This window comes from Colobus angolensis, unplaced genomic scaffold (assembly GCF_000951035.1).
Source record: "Colobus angolensis palliatus isolate OR3802 unplaced genomic scaffold, Cang.pa_1.0 Scaffold179, whole genome shotgun sequence".
Classification (NCBI taxonomy): domain Eukaryota; kingdom Metazoa; phylum Chordata; class Mammalia; order Primates; family Cercopithecidae; genus Colobus; species Colobus angolensis.
The window spans coordinates 6,436,085-6,456,593 of record NW_012114921.1 but is presented as its reverse complement, the minus strand read 5'-3'; the positions used below and the strand labels follow the sequence as shown (position 1 = coordinate 6,456,593).

Sequence of the window (20,509 nt, the reverse complement as noted above, 5' to 3'; positions counted from 1 at the left end):
CCGCTTAGTGTAAAGAAAGGAAAATCGTGAGTCCTTTCTAGGGGAATTTCAGGCAGCTAGCTAGCTTTGAGAAGTAAACGAGCACCTTGACAAGCAACAAGGTAATTGTAGCTTAAAACAAGGGCCACCCAAATAAGTTAGAGCCACAAGATGTCTGGTTCCCTATAGAAACTAAAGATAACATCTTGACCTGTGTCCCTGAACTGTTTTTCACAGCTATCACTTAGGCCTCAGACAAGGGGAAACTGAGGGCTGTTCTTTAAATTTCTTCCCAAGGGTTCTGCAAAGAGTCACACCCATAAGCCAAAGCTTAACATTCCTATCTGTGGACCCCAGGTTTTTAGACAGTCTTGCTTCCTAAACCAATTGCAAATCACAGAATCTCTGAATCCACCTATGACCTGTAACTACCCTGCCTCAAAATATCTCACCTTTTTGGGCCAAGCCAATGTATAGCTCCAGAGTATTTATTTATGACTTTGCCTATAACCTCTGTCTCCCCACCTTTAAAAACCCTTACATGTAAACCATTGGGGAGTCCGGGTCTTAAGCATTAGCTGACCTATTCTCCTTGCTTGGCACCCTGCAATAAATGCCTCCCTTTCTGCTGCTGCAAATCCTGATGTCAGTGTTTGACTTTGCTGCACAGGGTGGGTGGACCCAAGTTTGTTTCGGTAACACAAGAAGTTGATGAAATCATTAACTGAGACTGGGAAACAAACTAGAGGGAGAGAATGAGTGGGCTGATGGGCTCATCAGATCAGACGGGCATCTGTCCTGCTGACTCAGGGTGGGGGACGGTGGCACCCCTGAGTCCCTACTGTAGGCAAGAACTAGTCACCCCTAAACCTTCTCTATCGGATTCCCCAAACGGCCTGGGATGGGCAGAGATTATAGTCCCCATTTTACAGATCGGGAAACCGAGGCTCGGTGCCATCCTAGGGCATTCCGGGAGCCAGTCACGGAGAGAGAGTCAAACACGAGCCCGGGAGCCCATCGCAGCACCGGGTTAAGTGCTCAGGCCGGGGTCAGTTTTCCCATCTGACAGAGACCGTCTGCGGCTCACAGGGGCCTGGGCTCCCTCTTCTCCATCCGAACACTTGGGATGGATGTGAAGGTGGAGTTCGGAAAGGGAGGGGCGCTGACCACCAAGTCCTGGTTCTGACAGGCACCCTGGCCCTTGCGGGCCCTCGGTACTAGACGCCAGCTCCAAGTCAGCCGCGGCCCGCCCTCGGGGAGCTGAACCCACGCCCGGGCCCTATCCCTCGCGGTGCAGCCAGCCCTTGGGAGGCTGCCCACCGGGATGCACCCAACCGCAGACAGCAGACAGATAGGCTGGGAAGGAGGGAGAGAGAGGGCCCGACCAAGTCGGTAGAGGTTGTGGGTGCCGCTAGGGGCCCCAAACCCCCCTTCAACATCCGGGCTGGAACCAGACCTCTCCTCTGAGTTGCAGCCCGCGGCGCCAGTGCGCATACGCGCACCGAGCCCTCGGCCCGCCCTCTCCGCCCCACGGGAGACCAAGCCTCCGGCTCGCCACGGGCGAATGGGCAGAGGCCGTGGGCGGGGCAGGGCGGAGCCGGGCCCGCCTGGCCAAACCCGGGGAATGCGAGCGCCAGCCCCCGCCCCAGGCCAGAACCCGAGGCCGCTACGCGGGGCGGCTGCAGCCTCCGCTCCAGCGCCCGCGCCGTGCCCTGCATCCCGGGAACCCAGCTGGACCCGCGGTGGCGCGGCAGGTAGGAGGCGCGCGGAGGGAGGCGTGTGCTTCTGTGTGTCTGTGTGTGTGTTTCGGGGGGGCGTGTGCGGATGCAGCGCGAGCCAGTGCGTTCTTCGGTACCAAGAATCGGTGGAGGGGGCTGCATCTCCCGCGGGCCCGGGGGGAAAGGAAGTGAGCGCTGGCTGCGGGGCGGGGTCCTGGACTATCCGCCTGGGCTCCCTGGGCTCGTCCCCACCCCCACCCCCGGCGAGGAGTCTTTTTTTCACCTCCCTCTGGGTGTCTCTGAGTCGTTTTCCTAGTGCGGACGCGCTGGAAGCGCCTAACACCCGGGGCTAGACTGTCCCTTCCTCTCATCTTCCTTACAGTTCCCCTCTTCTGTTCCCTCCTTAACCCCCCCTTTTATCCCTGCTATCCACCAACCCCTTCTGGGTACTACCCCACCCAGGCTTGGGAAAGGGGCAGGGCCGAGGCTCCTGTTGCCCAGCCTATCCGCTTCTTGGCACTCCTCCCCGGTTGAATGGGGGCTTTTCTCTTTGACTGCAGGGTGGGCGCACACGTGTGTGTGTGTGTGCGTTGCGGGAGTGTGTATTGCGGGAGTGTGGGAGAGTGGTCTGGGAGGGAATAGATCTTTTATTTCTCATACCTCAGAGTTCCCACCTCTGTTCCTCTGAGTTGGGGGGGGGGGTCTCAGAAGACTGGCCTAGGGACCAGAGGTGAAGTAGGACCAAAGATCATTAACAGGTGCGACGTTCTCTCTCCCAGTCATTTCATGTGGTGGGATTCACCCCCAAGTTCCATACAGATGAGCAGAGTGGGGCACAGAGAGACAAAGTCAGCTGCCCTCTCAGGGCTACTGAGCCAGAATTTGAACCCAGGTCCGCCTGGCTCTCATCCCAGATTCTCCTCCCTGCACCCCTGGTTTGGAGAGAAAAGTACTGACGGCGACTATCCCAGGACTCAGGGGAAAAAGAAATCTGGGCAGACTTCTTGGAAGAGAGGGGCTCAAGGGTGAGGCTCAGCCAACTCGATGAGTCTGAGGCCTGCTGGAGGAACCAGTGTGTTCCACAAGGATTGACACCTCCCAGGGTCCTCGGGCTGGTCCTTGCTCCTGTCCCCAGGGTCCGGCAGTGGGGTGGTCTGGCTGCCTTTGCCTCCTGGGCAGGGTGTGGTGGGCCCCCGCTGCGCTGATGCAGGCCAGGCCAGGCTAGTTGCTAGCACACAGAGGCATGGTCTTTGCCCTGACGAGCCTCCCTTCTGACGAGACAGGCAGTGGGTCCACAGATAAGGCCCTGCCCAGAGTTGTACCCAGTGCTGGAAGCACAAGACAGGGACTGTTGGGTGCCCAGAAGTTGGGGATGAGTTCACTTGCAGATTCGTTGGGGCTGGGTCTCAAAGAAGTCCACCAAGCAGAAAAGAAAAGGCAGGGCATCGCAGCCCCAAGGAACAGCATGAGTAAAGGCCTGGCAGTGTGAAAATGAATGCTGGTGGGGTGGATTGTGGATGAGATAGGTCAGATGTGTGTCCAAGAAGGATCACCTTTGGCTGCGTAGTGGGTGGGCTTCTGTCGAGGCCTGTAAGGAGGAGGTCAAAGCAGGGAGAGGGCCCTCCCTTCTCCTCTCCTCTGCTCCCCACCCAGGGTTAGCCTTGGCAGGGGAGGAGGGGCCCTGATAAAGGTTCCCAGCGCAGGGGTGCTGGGGGCAGGAGGTGCCCAGAGGCTACACAGGGCCCCAGTGCTAGGGGAAGGTAGGTGGGGCTGCCCCTGTGAGATGGGGACCACCATTGCGGGTGGGGCAGGTTGGCAGTAAGTTGACAAGTGGACTATTGGACAGGGTGGTTGTGAGATGCCTGTGGGTTTTTGTGGGTGATATCTGGGACACTGCTCCCAGGCCAGCACTGTCTCTGCCTGCTTTCCTGGCAGGCTCTCAGATCAGCCCTGGAGTCCTGGTCCCCAAACAGGAGGTCTCTTGCACCCTCAGTGGGTACCCTCTCCTACCTGCAGGGCCTAAGTCATGTGTCGGATCTTTCTCTTGGCTGAGACCATCTCTGTACCTTCCTACTTGCCTATGACCTTGAGGTGGAGAACTTCCCTTTTCTGTCTCAGTTTTCTCATGTGCGGAATGGGGATAAATGCTGCCTATTCATAGGGACTGGGGGAAGATGAAGATGAACTTAGATCATGTCACTGAACGCATCTTTCTAAGTACATGGTGTCAGGTAGCCATTATTACTAATAGCAGCTGGCAATCAGCATCACTTAGTTCCCTCCCTGGGGGTGAGGGGCTGACTTTGGGAGAAGAAGGGTGGAAGCAAACAGGCCTCTCCTATTGAAGTGGAAGCCTCTCTTGGATTTAGTGGGTGAGGGGGACTGCTTATGGGAGTGGTCTCTATCTGCCTGACCAAGTCCCCTGGCTTCCCCCAAAAGCTTCTAGCCCCTGAGGAGAGGCAAGGGCTGAGCAGCCAGGAGCACCCTAGAGTACAGCATGTGAAGGTTGAACAGAAAGCCCAGCAACGGGCCCTTGGCTCCCCCAGCTGCAACGAGCAGGATCTGCAACACCCCCCACCCCTCCCCGGCAGCCTCCTGGGCAGCTGGCAGCGGTCTCTCTGCAGCTGGGCTTTTAACCCTCCCTGTCTCTGTCCCCATCTATTCAAGTGTTTTGAGTGCCTTCAGAGCCCCTCGCAGGCACCCCTTGAGTGCCCTCAGAGAGCTCTTCTGCCTCTCCATCCCTGGTCCCTGCTCAAAACTTTCCTGGGCTCACCATGGTCCTGAGATTTGGGCTTCCTGCTGCACACTCTGAGCCCTCCTCCGGGCTGGTGGAGATGCCCTGGGATTGCCTTGCTTCAGTGCAGGCAGAGCTGCTAACTTGCCTGTGGCCTCGGGCCTTGCCTTTCCCTGCTCACCCAAGGCAAAGGGGCCAGGTCCCTTTGCGGTTGGAATCTGGATGTCTTAGGAGGCCAGCCTCAGGCTTGGAAGGGGAAGCTGTGGACAATGTGTGCTTACCTGCAAGGGCCTGAGTTAGTGGTCCCCATTCTGGTTGTTTGCATGTGTGCTTCCAGGGACCCGAGCTTTCCCATGGATAGGGGTCTGGGTTGGCGACAGCTGAGGCTACAGTGGCCTGTGGGTTTTTGCTGTGGTTTTCTCCCACAGTGGCCATGTGGGAGAAGGGGCTGGTTACCGGAGCACACCAAAGCCCATCCACTGGTCCCCAGCTGCCCTTCACTGTCAGGATGTGCCCTGCGGGATGGTGGACAGAAGGCTGGGAGCCCATTGGCTTGACCCACCTGCCTTGCCCGGCCAGCCCCTGCTCAGCCAGTACCCCCTGCTGCTGTGTAACTTCTGCCAGTCGGAGTGAGGTGAGACCCAAGTGATATGTTACTCACAGCAGGAACTAAGGAACTGGCGTGGGGTCGCTTTGTTGTACAGCGGAGCAACTCAAGGTGTAGGAACTTCATTCCCCTCATGGGCTTCTCCGGGCAGGAGAGGCGGGTGGGGCCCCATGACCCCCCCGGCTCCCGTTAGCTATTCTTCAGGAACAGCATCGTTCGAGAGCATATTCCTTTCCTATCGCTGTTGTGACAAATTGCCACACTTGGTGACTGAAAGCAACACAGATTTATGCTCTTATAGTTTCGGAGGTGAGAAGTCCCCCATGAGTCTAATGGGGCTAAAATCCAGGCTGGCTTCTTCTGTGGGATCCTGGGGAGAGTCCGTTCCCCGTCTCTTCCAGCCTCGAGTGGCTGCTGGCGTTCCTTGTGGCAACATTGCCCCAGTCTCTGCTTCTGTCTCATTGCTCTTTCCTCCTCTGGGCAGATCCCCTCCACCTCCCTCTTGTAGGGACACTTGTGATTACATTCAGGGCCCACCCAGATAAGCCAAGATCGTCTCCTCGTCTCAAAGTCCCTAATCACATCTGCAGAGTCCCCTGTGCCATACAAGGTGTCATTCACAGATTCTAGGGATCTGGCTGGGAGTATCTTTGGGGCCATCATTCAGCCCACCCCAGGAGCTGACTGCAGCACCACTGCAGGCACCATTCCCAGCTCCCGCCGCCACCCCAGTGCCCACCGAGGCTGGCTTCCCCAGTCACAGTCCTGTTACCCAGGAGGTCACTCACAATGTCTGTCTCCCCTCCAGCCTGAGAGCCTTGGAGGCTGGGCGCTGCTGTAGCCCTGGCCCCAGTGTCCAGCCTGAGCCCCTGGTAGCCAGAGTTCAGGGATGTTTGGAAGAAGGGCATCCCTGGCATGGCCGCATGGGTGGCCCCGGTGTCTGGACCCTGCCTGCATTTGACAGCGTGCTGGGCCTTTCAGGGTGGAGTGCAGCTCATTTCAGACATTCACACAAGAAGCCCAGTGCTTTGCAGGGTCATTTGATGCTCACCATCACCCTACAAGGGGGTAGGGCTGGGGGTCCCGCTTTACAGTTGAGAATACCGAGGCCTATTACGGCCAAGTCCTGTCTGGTATGTGGGGTCAGGTGAACAGGCTGGGCCAGTAGAACAGAAAATACCTTTATTTTACAGATGAGAATTCTGAAGCACAAAGAGGTTAACTGCTTTGCTCCTCGCTGGCCTCAGTCTCCCCATCTGAGGATGGGTATGTGGACAGGATGTCGCCCAGCCTGACATCTTGGGGCTCTGGTTCGCCCTCTGCCTGGGTATGGGGAGCAGGCGCTGGCATTCTAGGCTGCCATGGTTAGGAATAGGAAGTGACTTAGAGCAGTGCAGGGGGCCTGGAAGTGCTGCTCGCCCAGAGACATGGTCTGCCATTGCAGGAGGGGATAAGCCCCCTGGCACTTCAGAAAGAACCCTAGCTAAACCCCAGAGCTCCGGCCTGCCTGCTGCGGACCTGCCCCTGTGTGGGTCTCCTTTCCATCCCCATGGCCAAGGCCACACCATGCTGGGCCCTGCTTCTCTCTCAGGGGCCTGTCTATAGCCTGGCTTCCCCACCTACATCCTGGGCCTCCTTTCCCGTTGACCTTCTCATACATCATCGCACCCCCTCTCATGCCTGAGTTCTTAGCTGGGCTTTCAGGGCCAGCCGCAACCCAGCTGTGGCAATATTTCTCTACTTCCTCTTCCCTCTCCCCTGCACTCTGTCCTCCAGACCTGCCTAAATGATTTCTTCCTCCAGAATAATCTTTCCTCCCCCAAACCTTCCACCTGCTCCATCTCTTGAAATCACAATCTACCCTTTGAGATCCCGCTTTGAGGCTACTTCCTCCATGCAGCTGTCCCTGCCTGGTGTGAACAAATCACTCCCTTTGAGAGCAGGTCTTGCTGCCTTGTGCTGAGGTCTCTGCTTCTCGCCTTCACCAGGCCGACCTCTAGGACAGATTCCCATCTCACTCCTCACTGCCCTTTGGTCAGGCACAGGGAAGGTGTGTGAGTAAAGTTGGAACGGAGGACACACCTGAACAGGACACCCAGGGCTGGAGAGTGGGTCACTGCCCGAGGGAGGGGTGGTGGGCAGGCCGAGCAGGACTTTGACATGGGACAGGTTTGTGCCTCTGCCCTGAATGTCCTCTTTCCCCTCAGAGCCTCTGTCTCCCATTTGTGTAATGAGAACAGCACAGCTCCTTTCTGAGGTTGTGCAGGAGCTTGCGCTGAGGAATGGCACACTTCAGTTTCCCAAAGTGGGAAATGGGCACTGTCTCCCCAGTCTTCACACCTTGAGTCTTGGAGACAGGTCTCGGGACTCGAGTCTAGGACTGCCTGTGCAGGAAGTGGAGAAAAGGGCTGTCCTGGTGAGAAACCCACCAGACTGGAAAATAGTGTGTAGTGTTCCCCTCCCTGCCACTCAATGGTGAGAGCCTGTGGCCAGACAGGGCAGGGGCTTGCCTGGGCTCACACAGCACAGTGAGGCAGATGTGGCTTCAGTGACCTGATCAAGTCCCATTTTGTTAGGTTGTCTCCCCTGTGGGGACTGAGCGAGCACACAGCCCCCACCCCACCCCGGGTGAGAGAATGTCCTGCACAGGGACACCCAGCTGCATCTGCCGCTCTCAGTACTTTCTCTGCAGGACCTGGTGCTGGACTGGGAGCCCCGAGGTAGGGTGGCCACCGCACTGGGTTGCCTGGGACTATGGGTTTCCCGGATGCGGTTCTTTCAGTGTTCAAACTGTGGTGAGCTGCTCACCCGAGACTGGGTCTGGGGCTGCCCTTTGCCCAGCAGTTTCCACCTCCACAAGTGTGGCCAGGTCCTTGGCTTCTTCCTGTCCTGCCCAAGGCCTGCAGGAACCCCTGACCTGGAACACCCTTTCAGAAGCTCCTCTCCCCTGGCCACTTGCTTACAGATGCTGTTTACAACAGTGGCTCCTGCTGTTCCTACACTCCCTCCTGCTCACAGCACCCTGGGCGGGAGCCCATTCCCAGATGAAGAACAGCTGCAGGGTCAGGCCTGTGACTCAGTCAGGATCACACAGAGCCAGGCCTGCAGCCAGCACAGCCCTCACATGCACCGCCGGGGGGCATCACGGCTGCAGGACCACCATTCCCCCAGGACCAGCTGGAGACCCCATGCCCCGTACACGCTTGACCCTGCCCACAAGGCCCTCTGTGTCTCCTAGCAGGGGAGCGGCCTGGTGGGATTTATGTTAGAAAGATCACTCAGCAGCTGGGTGGAGAATGGATTGTACACAGAAACGATAAGGGAAGAGGAGGGGAGAAGAAAGACAGGATTTCCCAGCCCTGGTGCCAGCTTGCCTGGTGGTGGCTGGAGTGACTCACTGGGCCTGGTTGCCTTGGCTCTGGCGCCAGAACCCAGGAGCCCGGAGCTCTGGGTGGCCCAGGGGCTGAGAGCCTGAGGTGGCTCTGAGCCTGGCTGTCCCTCCACAGCACATTCTCCCTCCCCATCCTGCCATCCATTCCTCAGCACACGGCACGTCAGAGAGACAGGGGCCTGGGAGGTCACAGTACACCCACGAAAGGACAAAGAGACATGCTTTAAGCATCTTATTAGGTGGTGACTTAGGGAGCAGATGGAGGATGGGGTATGGGATAGAAGGGGATAAATACATTAACAGAATCAAAACCACAAATAACCAGGCAGCCACCAAATGGAGTTTCTGCCCTTTCCAGTCCCCTCTGGCTTCTGGCCTTCCTTGCTATGGCTCAAGCCAGGGCATTTCCAGTCCTGGGTCACTGCATCAGCATCTGACCTTTAGTCTTGCCCCTGGCTCCCCTGTGCCTCAGTGAGTGCTAATGCCCCTCTGCCTGGCATCCCCAGCCCTGCAGAGCTGGTCCTGCCAACTCCCCCCCAGGTTCCACCCACCCCGTGCCCTCCCACCTTTTCCTTCTCCCTGTGCCGCATCCTGCCCTGCTATGCCCTTGCTGATTCTGGCCTATCCTTCGGGCCCTGCTCAGGCTCCATCTCAGAAGGCCACCACCATTTCCCCCAGCCCCTTCCTCATCAGCCAGCTCAGCGCCAGCCCAGATCGGGCATCAGGAAAGATGTGCAGGTTGGAATTGACTGTGTCCCCTGAATGATGAAGCCCCAGCTGTTCAGCCCTCCCCTGTTCATATGGCAAAGGGCAGTGGTGGGGGGTGTCTTCCCTTGAGAGGGGAGAAGAGGTTGAGGAAGGGAGGTAGGGGAAAGGGGGCTTTGATTGGCAGGGAATGGGTGAGGGCGTCACTGGCTCCTTCAGCCAGCACTGGGTGATACCCACTCTGCCAGGCACCAGTGTGGGGTATGGGGCAGTGGGGCACAGGAGAAGGACCCCCAGTAGGCATTCCTGTGTTTTTCCTTCACCCCCACCACTGGCTGGCCACTAGAAAGAGTTGAGGCTCTCTCCCACTTGGCCCTGGAACCCAGCCCCTCCACGTCCACACGTGAGCCTATCAGTCCAAGTCCTGTGGATGTTCTTATGGTGTATCTGGTCTAGTCTTGTCCTTTTCCAGTCCGTTTCCCATGTGGCAGCCAGATGGGGCTCCCCGAGACAGCCATGACCAAGTCCTTCCCCTGCTCAGCACCCTTCCACACTCCCCGCCACCTTAGGATGAAGCCAGACTCCTGCACCTGGCATCCTGGGGCCTCTGGTGGGATCCTCTGCAGCCTCATCCATGATCCCTGCCCCACACCCCTTCCCTCCCCTTTTTTTCTGAGCACGATGCCACCCTCCTCAGGGCTGAAAACATCCCCCTAGGAATGGTCTCTGGCTGGCGTCTCCCCTTCTCAGGTGCAGAGGAAACCTTGCAGGTGTGTGCTTGGTTGGGATGTTGGGGTGCCACACACCTGTAGGACCTTCTTGTGGACTGCTCCAAGTGTTGAGACACTCTGAGTATCAAGCCCGCAAGTGTCCTGAGAGCTAGAGGAGGAGGCTGAGATCAGAGAAGTGGAGGCTCGCAGAAGGTCACACAGCCTGTGTGTGACAAAGTCTAGTGCTCGGACCCAGCCTGGGGCACTTCCCCACTCTGCCTCCCTCCCCCCTAGGTCAGCCCCCCTGGGTATGTGGTGTCCAGCTGGACAGGACTACAGCTGTGAAGGGCCCTGATCTGCTGGGACCTGGGTCACCACATTCAGCCAGTCCTTTTGTTTACCTTTTTACTGAAGCGTATGTAACTGATCTACAGACAGGTGTGTAGGTCATAAGTATAGAGTTCAATAGATTTGCACAGGGACCACACCCATGTAAACACCACCCAGATCAAAAAGTAGTTTTACCAGAACCCCAGAAGCTCTCTCACACCCCTTCCAGTCTCTACCCCCAAGATAGCCAAGTCCTGCTTTCTGTTCACTGTAGATGAATTTTGCTGGCTTTGCTTGTCTAAAAAAAAAAAAATAGATCTTTTTAACAGATAAAAATTGTATATGTTTATCATGTACAATGTAATATTTTGAAATGCATATACATTGTGGAATGGCTAAATCGAGTTAATTATCACACGCATTACCTCACATACTTTTTTGTCCTGAGAACACTCAAAATCTGCTCTCGGCCAGGAGTGGTGGCTTATGCCTGGAATCCCAGCACTTTGGGAGGCCAAGGCAGGCATATCAGGAGCTTGAGGAGGTCAGGAGCTTGAGACCAGCCTGGCCAACATGGTGAAACCCTATCTCTACTAAAACTATAAAAAATTATCCAAGTCTGGTGGTGGGCACCTGTAATCCCAGTTGCTTGGGAGGCTGAGGCAGGTGAATGGCTTGAATCCGTTAGAGGGAGGTTGCAGTGAGCCAAGATTGCACTACTGCACTCCAGCCTGGGCAACAGATTGAGACTCCAAAAAATGAAAAGTCTACTTCTAGCAATCTTCAAGAGTATAATCTATTGCTATTAATTATTGTCACCATGTTGCAATCAATCTCTTGAACTTATAGATCTCTTGAACTTACTCCTCTTATCTAACTGAAATTTTGTGTCCTTTGACATCTCTGCAACCTCCCTCCCCACCCTTACCCCTCAGTCCCTGTTAACCACCCTTCTACTTTCTGCTTCTATGAGTTCAACTTTTAAAAAATTCCACATATGAGTAAGATCATGTGGGATTTGTCTTTCTGTGTCTGGCTTATTTCACTTAGCTTATTGTCTTCCAGGTTTATCCATGTCACAAGTGATGAGATTTCCTTATTTTTATGGCTGAATTAGATTACATTGTATGTATATACCACATTTTCTTTACCCATTCATCCATTGATGGACTCTTAGGTTAATTCCATATCTTGGCTACTGTGAATAGTGCTGCAGTGAACATGGGAGTGTAGATATGTCTTCAACATACTGACTTCATTTCCTTTGGATTTATACCCAGTAGTGGGATTGCTGGATCGTATGGTAGTTTCATTTTTAATTTTTTGAGAAACCTCTGTACTGTTTTCCGTAATGGCTATACTAATTTACATTCCCACCAACAGTGTACAAGGGTTTCCTTTTCTCCATATCCTTGCCCACACTTATCTTTTGTCTTTTTTATAAAAGGTGTATCTTTTGTAAAAAGATTTAAGTCAGGCACAGTGAGTGGCTCATGCCTGTAATCCCAGCACTTTGGGAGGCCAAGGCAGGTGAATCACCTGAGGTCAGGAGTTCGAGACCAGCCTGGCCAAATGGTGAAACACCATCTCTACTAAAAATACAAAAATTAGCCAGGCATGGTGGCACATGCCTGTAATCCCAGCTACTTGGGACGCTGAAGCAGGAGAATGACTTGAACCTGGGAAGGAGAGGTTGCAGTGAGCCGAGATTGCACCACTGCACTCCAGCCTGGGCGGCAGAGCGAGACTCTGTATCAAAAAAAAAAAAAAAAAAAAAATTTTAAAAAGTCTTTTTTATAAAAGACATATCTTTTGTCATTTTTTTGGTAAGATATCACACTTTTGTGTTTTTTATAAAAGCCAAAAGGTGGGACATGGTATTTCATTGTGGTTTTGATTTTCATTTCCCTAATGATTAGTGATGTTGAGCTTTTTAATTTTTTTTTTTTTTTTTGAGACGGAGTTTCACTCTTGTTTCCCAGGCTGGAGTGCAGTGGTGTGATCTCAGCTCACTGCAACCTCCACCTCCTGGGTTCAAGCAATTCTCCTGCCTCAGCCTCCTGAGTAGCTGGGTGCCCGCCTGGCTAAGTTTTTGTATTTTTAGTAGAGATGGGGTTTCGTCGTGTTGAGCAGGCTGGTCTTGAACTCCTGACCTTAGGTGATCCACCTGCCTCAGCCTCCCAAAGTGCTGGGATTACAGGCATGAGCCACTGCGCCCAGCCAATGTTGAGCATTTTTTCATATGCCTATTGACCATTTGTATGTCTTCTTTAGAGAAATGTCTATTCAGATCATTTGCCCATTTTAAAATCAGATCATTAGGGTTTTTTGCTATTGAGTTGCTTGAATTTCTTATCTATTCTGGATATTGACTCTTGTCAGATGCCTAGTTTGCAAACTTTTTTCCCATTCTGCAGGTTGTCTCTTCGTTCTGTTGTTTTCTTTGTTGTAGAAAAACTTTTTTAGCTTTATGTAATCCCCTTTGTCTATTTTTGCTTTTGTTGTCTGTGCTTTTGGGGTCATATCTAAAATATCATTGCCCAGACCAATGTCATAACAGCTTTTCCCATGTTTTCTTCTAGTGGTGTCATAATTTCAGGTCTTATATTTAAGTCTTTAGTCCATTTGAGTCCATGTTTGCATACGATGAGAGATAGGGAAACATTTATTCTTCTGCATGTGGATATCCAGTTTTCCCAACACCAATTATTGGAGAGACTGTCCTTTCCGCTTTGTGTGTCCTTGGTACTTTTGTCGAAAATTAATTGACAAATTAAATGTGTGGATTCATTTCTGAGCTTTCTATTCTGTTCCATTGGTCTTTTGTCTGTTTTTGTGCCAGTACCATGTGGTTGGTTTTGGTTACTATAGCTTTGTAGTATACTTTGAAGTCAGGTAGCGTGATGCCTCCAGTTTTGTTCTTTTTGTTTAAGATTGCTTTGGCTATTCAGGGTCTTTTGTGATTCTGTGTGAATTTTAAGGATTGTTTTTTATTTCTGCAAAAAATGTCATTGGAATTTTGATAGGGGATTGCATTGAATCTGTAGATTGTTTTGGGTAGAATGGACATTTTAACAATATTAATTCTTATCTACATGTACAGAATCTTTCCATTTATTTGTGTCTTCAATTTCTTTCATCAGTATTTGATAGTTTTCAGTGTACAAGTATTTTACCTTCTTGGTTATATTTATTCCTAAGCATTTCTTTTTTCCATGGTAACTATTGTAAATGGAATTGTTTTCTTGACTCTTTTGAATAGTGTGTTGTTAGTATATAAAAATGCTACTAATTTCTGTGTATTCTTTCTATACCTATTTTGTTTAGAATTTTTGTCATGAAAGAATGCTGAATCTTGTCAAATGTGTTTTTTTAATTCAGTGAGATGATCTTATGTTTTTTGCTCTTCGTTCTGTTAGTATTGTGTATCATGTTTATTGATTTGCATATATTGAACCATCCGTGCATCCTTGATATAAATCTTACTTGATCATGGTGAATGATCCTTTTAATGTGCTTTTGAATTATTTGCCTTATTATTATTATTATTTTTCCTAGAGGTTGGGTCTTGCTATCCTCCTGAGGCTCTTGAGTAGCTGGGACTACAGGCATGCACCATCACACCCAGCTTGTTTGTTAGTATTTTGTTGAAGGTTTTGCATCTATATTCATAAGGCATATTGGCCTGTAATTTTCTTTTCTTGTAGTGTCTTTATCTGGTTTTGGTAATGGGGTAATGCTGGCCCTGCTTTTCTATTTTACTTAAGTAGAATCATGTAATATTGCTTCTTTTGCTTAATATGCTTGTAAGATCCATCCATGGGGTTGTGTGCAACAACATTTTTCATTTTCATTATTGTTTACTATTCTATTACATGAATATACAAGAACTTATTGATCCATTCTTTTGTTAATGAACATTTAGCTTGTTTCTCATTTTCAGCTCTAACAAGTACTACTGCAATAGACATTCTTGTACATGGTTTTTGCTGAATATGTGCATACATTTCTATTGGACATATTCTTAGAATTACTAGATTACTAGATTATATGAACACATGATTATATTATTTCTTCAGGTTTTCTAGATATAGTCAAATGGTTTTGCAAAGTGATTATACCAGTTTATCCTCCTACCACCAATGCATAAGAGCTCTACTTGGGACTGTGTGTGTTTGTGTCTGCGTGTGTTTCACTTTAGTCATTCTAATGGGGGCATAGCGGTATCTCATTGTGGTTTTAATTTGCATTTCCTTAATGATTAGTGAAGTTGAGCACTTTTTCTTCCCTTTTTAGGCCATTTGGGTATACTGTTTTTCTCATGTTCTTTCCTAAAAGCATTATTGTTTTACTTTTCAATTAGATTTGAAATCTATCTGGAATAAGTTTTGTATACGGTTTGAGGTAGGGGTAAGATGACTATTTTTCCTTATGGATAGCCAATTGACCCAGCACCATTTATTGAAAAGATAAATCCTTTCCCTAGTGCATTGTGGCAGCTCTTTTGTCATATATCAGGTGTCCTTATACTTGTGGCTTATTTTTGAACTTTATATTCTGTTCCACTGGTCTGTGAGACAGTACCCCATGAGCTCTGTGATCAGCCTTGTTACTTAGTGTAAGTCCTCCAGCTTGTTGTCTTCAAATGGTTCTGCTTATTCTGGGCCCTTTGTGGCTTTGAGGCCCGTGATGGCTTTGAGGCCCTCTTGCTTCTGGGCTTGGGCTCAGCTGTATCCTTGGTTCTTATCATACCCCTGGGGCTGATGCTGGCTCCATGACCCCATCTCTCAGAGGCTCAGAGGGGTAAGTGACTTGCCCCTCCACACAGCTCTGGAGCCTGGCCTTGGCTTCTGCCTCAAGGACAAATTCCTTGGTGTTCCCATCTACAAAATGGCTTAGGTGGTCCAGGGAAGGCTCACAGGTATCAGGCCACTGGAAGATGAGGCCTTATTCTATCCTGTACACAGCCAGGCTATCCCTGCCACCTCCAGCAGGTTCAGGGAACAGCAGACTAGGCCACACAGCCTCCTGGAAGAGGAGTACCAACCATGTCCCAGGTGAGGACAGACTAAGCTTCCCTAAGGCAGGCCTAGGAACAGATGCCACTTTCTTTCTGTCATCTGTCACCTTAGAGGCTGGAACCCAGTAGGGCTCAGAGGAGGCTTGCTGATTGACAGCTCAGAGGGGTTCCCACCTTGCCCAAGGACACACAGCAGCTAAATGATGCAGTTGGGATGCAAACTCAGATCTGACTGACCTGCCAGAAGTCTGGGTTCCTGAAGCTCCCTGGTGAGCACCCCTAGCCCCCTCATTCTGATCCAACTCAGAACTTCCACTCTTGGTCCACAGAGTCCTCGCTGTACAGGCTGGGTCTGGCTCACTGTTGCCCTGGCCACAGGAGGAGGAAGGCTGATACCAGTGAGCCTTCCCTGGAGATAATGACCAGCTAAGCCATTTTGTAGATGGGAACATCAAGGAACTTGTCCAGAGTCTGCAGCCTCTTATGCAGATCTCAAGCCTCCAGACTTCGTTTCCTAGGCTTCCCAAAGCAGGGCCCAGGTTAGCACTGTGTTCATTTTAGGGGGTGCCCTGATGTGGTAATAAAGATGTCTTGCGTACCTCTGAGCCTTCGCGTGAACTGTTTCCTTTGCCTGGAATGGCCTTTCTCTCCTGCCTCTGTGGCTGGGCTTGTGTGGAGGCTTCCCTGCTTTCCTCTTGCTGAATGAGACATACTTCATTTGGCCTTGTGTCTGTTGGCCACACTAGACCAACTCAGACAGGAACCCCAAGTTGTGGTAGCCCCCCCATGCCTGGCAGGGGTCTGGACACATCGTGGCTGAAGCCCAGATGTCGACTGCCTGTCGACATTTTGTCAGTCCTCAGGGCACAGAGCATGAAAGGATACAGAGTACTGCTCTGCATGGTGGGGTATTATTTGCGCCTCACAGTGGCCCAGAGGCCCTGGCACATTGTCTCTTCCAGACAATGACCATGCAGACCAGTGAGGTGATGCGGCCTGCTCAGGGCAGCGGGGGCCCGTGCTGAGTCTCAGGAGCTGGAGAAGGGCCGGGCTGCAGCAGAATGTGCTAGGGCTACGCCTAGATAGTGGGGGTGTGGGCACCGGCTGGCACCCAGCTATCAGGGAGAGGAGGAGAGGAGAGCCAGGCCTGCGCCAGGGTGAAGGGGTGGGCCCTGCTGCAGCAGACCTGAGTGCTGGTGGCTGTGATGTGGAAAATTGATTCCCCTTGGGAGCCTCTGCCACTCTCTGAGCTTTTTTCTCTTCTTGAAGGAATTCCACCTGCACTCACGTTTATTGGTTCATGCAACACAGCTACTCAGTCCCTGGAGCCCCACATTGGACCCTGGGATAGAGAGAGGAGCTAGACATGGCCCCTGCCCCAGAGGGGCATGGGGTAGGCTGGGGAGGCAGACAAGTCATGTGCAGATGGGGTACAGTGTTAATGGGTGCTGTCCCAGGGGCACCAGCATGGCAGAGGAACACTGTGTGCAGAGGCCCTGAGGAAACAGTTTTGTGGGAGCTGCAAGGAGCTCCAAGCCCTGGAGCTTCAGCCCAGGGTGGAGAATGGTGGGGATGAAACTGGCAGGAGGAGGGAAGAGGGCAGGCGCACAGGGCAGCTGGGAAGCTCAGGTGGTCCTGCTTGGCCCAAACAGCTGAAAACACCAGGGAGACAGGAAGTGCTGCGGGCCTAAGCTCAGGCTCAGAAGGAAAAGGCCTGGGTGGAGCAGCTTGCCTGCCTTGTGGTCTGTCTGTGGCCTTCAGTGCTCTGCCTGGAGCTAGCAGAGGACAGCTGACCCTATGGGGGTGTTGGCCCCATAGATACACTGGGAGGTGACCTTGGGGCAGATGGAGGGTGCAGAGGGCAGTCTGCAAGGGCTGGGGCCAGAAGAACCTCACATAAGTAGGCCAAGGTCAGCCTGGCAGGCGGGTAAGGCTGGAGGAATGGGGCAATGGTATCAGACCCTCAGCCAGCCAGGCCTGGCCCTGTGCAGCCCTTGGCCTAGCTGAGCTCTCCCTTTGTGGCCTCTGCCTCCCTTCCGTCCTCCCCAGGAGTGGACCCTCCCAACAGCGTTGGCCCCTTCCTGGCCTGGAGAACACCCAGACCCTCTTTCTCTACCAGCCTGGCTGTGTGACCTGGGTGAGCTTGCTCCCCATCTCTGGGCCCTCTAGGCTCAGAAACACTGGAATTGCAAGAGCTGATTTCTGGGCTTCTGCTTTCAGCTTCTCTGATCTAATTCTTTTAGCTTAAATTGCTTCCTGAGCTGACCCTGCCGGAAACCCGTGGTGCTAATGATGCTCCTTGGTGACTGTGCCAGAAGCCTGAACCCCGGGAGCTGGCTCTGTGGGCTTCTGTCTCTCCCTTAGGCCTCCAAGGCAGGGAGAATGGGTGGGAGGGGGCAGGGCTGCTGGCCTCCCTGGGCAGAGAGGCAGCCAGAGAAGTTAAGTGGTTGGCCTGAGGTCACACAGCTGCCCCAGTACGGATATGGGGGCAGAAGGTGAAATGGCTTCAGGTGCAGAGCAGGGGACAATTGCTGTCAGCTCCCTTGGCAGGTGGGGGGGACAATGGCCCCTCGCCCTCCCTGCTGTCCATCCGTGCCCATGCTCACTGCCCGTACTCGCCTCTTTCCCTTCCTGTCTCTCCCTTCCCTATTTCCCTCCACGTGAGGCCCCAGTGAGGCCCTAGCTCAGCCACGGTGTGTGGGGAGACCCTGAGTGAGAGCGGTAGGGTCACACAGCCAAGGCGGTGGTACTGAAGTCGGAGGATCTGGGTTCCTGTCCAGACGCCAGGTTTCCGGGGGAGCTTGGGCAGGTCACCTCACCTCACTGAGCCTCAGTTGTATTTTGTGAAAGCTGGCAGCCGTGTGCCCACCGGCACTGTTGGCAGGCAGTACACATGCACATCTGGCCAGGGAAAAGGGGCGTCTCTCGGGACCACCGGGTGTCCCGGCCCCTTCCCCCTCACTCCTCTTCCCACTGGCGTGCTCGGCGGGCTCCTCAGCCTTCAGTTAATGGGTTCACTCCTTCCAGGAGGTGCAGCAGCGCTGCATAGTTCCCATCACTGAGCCGAGAAAACGGGCTCAGAGAGTTCACCTGACCTGTCTGGTGTCACCCAGCAGGAGGGCGGTGCCGCCGGGGCTGGCACTCATGTCCATCTTGCTCTCAGATGTCGCTCCCACAGCCAGCCTACCTTGTCCTGGTTTCCGTCAGGGCTGGGCTGGAAATTGTGGCCTTTACCCCCAAAGGGTTGCACTGTTACCCTGGGCAGGCCCCAGGAAGAGGAGATCGGGTGCTGTGGGGCTGCACCGCAGCCCAGATGGAGTTTGAGGGATGGGGTGGGGGGGTCATAAATGGGGTGGTCACTCAGGCGCTTGGCCGTCTGAGCATCTCTCGGCACACCTGATATGCAGGCCCTGCCAGCCACCGTTCCTTGCCTTGCCCTGCCCTGCCCTGCCCTCTACCCCTACCAGGGCCCCTGAGGAATGGAGGGAGGGTTAAGGAGCCAATGGGCCTGCTCTCTACGGAATTGGAGGCATCTATTCCGAGGTGCTGTGAGAAAGGCAGCATGGTGCGGGGAGGACTGGAGAGAATGAATGAATGATGCCGAGAGGGGTACCTGGGGCAAGGTTTTCCCACACCAGGCAGAAATGTGCCGCTCTCTAGAGGAGGGGAGGGAAACCCAGAGGCACACGCTGCTTTCCTGTGGGAGGCACACCAGCCAGGGAGCTGCCAGGGCTGGCCACTGGTCTGATTCTGTCTGAGGAGGTATACGGAAGGCTGGTCAAAGGAAGGCAGCGAGGTGGGTGTGGTCTGGGCCAGGCCTGAGCTCTGAGTGGCCTGCGGGCCTGGTATCGCCTCTGAGCTTCAGAAACGAGAGAATCCAGTCTGTGAAGTCAGGCTGGTCGGTGCCTGTCCCGCTCTGCCGTATACCAGCTATGTGACCTTGGATAGGCTCCACACCTCTCTGAGCCTTCCTTGCCTGTACCATGGGGCTGATGATGTCCACTTCACAGGGCACAGCAGGGACCCAGGGACTCCACGAGTGACGGTCTTCTTGCCCTCCTGTCCAGGTGTTCCCCCTTCCCTCCCTGAGGCAGCAGCCACCATGTTCTCGTGCGTGAAGCCCTATGAGGACCAGAACTACTCGGCCCTGAGGCGGGACTGCCTGCGCAGGAAGGTGCTCTTCGAGGACCCCCTCTTCCCTGCCACTGACGACTCGCTCTACTATAAGGGCACGCCAGGGCCCACTGTCAGGTGGAAGCGGCCCAAGGTCAGTGTCTGGTCCCAGCTGGAGCTGGGTGAGCAGGCCTAGGCCCACCCACACGGCTGGGTCTGCAGGGACATTGGAGTGGCGGTAGGAGGCATCCTTAGCCCCAGGCTGCTGAGAAAGTGAGGGTGCTGAAACGGTGAGATTTGATCTGGATGGGGAGCTCGAAGAATGGGCTGTAATCCTGTGGCCACCACTGGATTGGTTGAGGCCCAGCCAGGCCTTCATCCCTCTCAGGGCCTCCACTTCCTCACAGGAAAAACGGGGCAGTAACCTCAGCCCCACTGAGGGTCATTTTTGGAATAAAAATGGGGTGATGTGGATATGACCGTTTTTAGTAAAATGTAGACTGATATCCATATGTAAGGAATTTGCTTTCCTGATTGTTATCATCGTGATTTTGAAATAGTCATTTGTGGTAGAAATGAAAAGTATTTATTATGATGATTAATCAATAATAATAATAATCATAGTAAAAAAAAATAGTAGTACCTACCTCATGGGGTGGTTGTGAGAATTAAAAGAGGTAATGCATGCCAAATTCCACACACAGTCTGGCAGCCAGTACGGGACCATGGATATTGATAATGATGAACAGGTGGCATCTCTCCGACCGCTCCTCTTGGTCCCTGAGGCTAGAGTGTGTTACACAGAAATGTTTGGCCTTGTGGTGTGATTTCATCCCCATGAACCCTGATTCCTGGGTGTGAGGGTGGGCTGGGGAGGGGTTCGCTGCTTGTCTGTGGGTCCTGCAGAGTGGGGTCCCTGGTGGCCTGGGTGGAGGGGAAGCGGCTGGAGGTTACTGCGCAGGCCCCTCCCTGGCCTCCAGGGCTGTGCTGGTGACACTGTGAGGGCCATCCCCTCATAGAGCAGACCATGCTGTCTCAAGGATGCTCAGGGCCGGAGGAGGCTGTGACTCCCACAGCCCAGTAATCAGAGGAGGCGTCTTGGAGGTGAAGGGTGATGAGGCTTTTGCCCGAAGGGCCGGGTGGGAAAAGGCAGAGGGAATAGAAACTCACAGGTCGGAGCCCCTTAGGCTCCTGTGGGCCTG

The 20,509-nt window shown here is 53.3% G+C and overlaps 1 protein-coding gene across 2 annotated transcripts in view; it reads left to right on the top strand.

The window, feature by feature from the left end:
- The first annotated feature begins 1,574 nt into the window (after positions 1-1,574).
- The window catches only part of CAPN5 (calpain 5), a 58,293-nt gene continuing 39,358 nt past the window's right edge, over positions 1,575-20,509 (top strand). The window contains exons 1-3 of one of the 2 annotated variants that reach the window (XM_011938945.1): positions 1,634-1,733; positions 6,232-6,304; positions 19,262-19,461. In XM_011938945.1, the coding sequence (XP_011794335.1) occupies positions 6,232-6,304; positions 19,262-19,461 (273 nt within the window). In that variant the 5' untranslated portion in view covers positions 1,634-1,733. Of the gene's footprint in view, positions 1,734-6,231; positions 6,305-19,261; positions 19,462-20,509 lie in introns of both variants that reach the window. The other variant, XM_011938944.1, reaches the window with a different exon arrangement.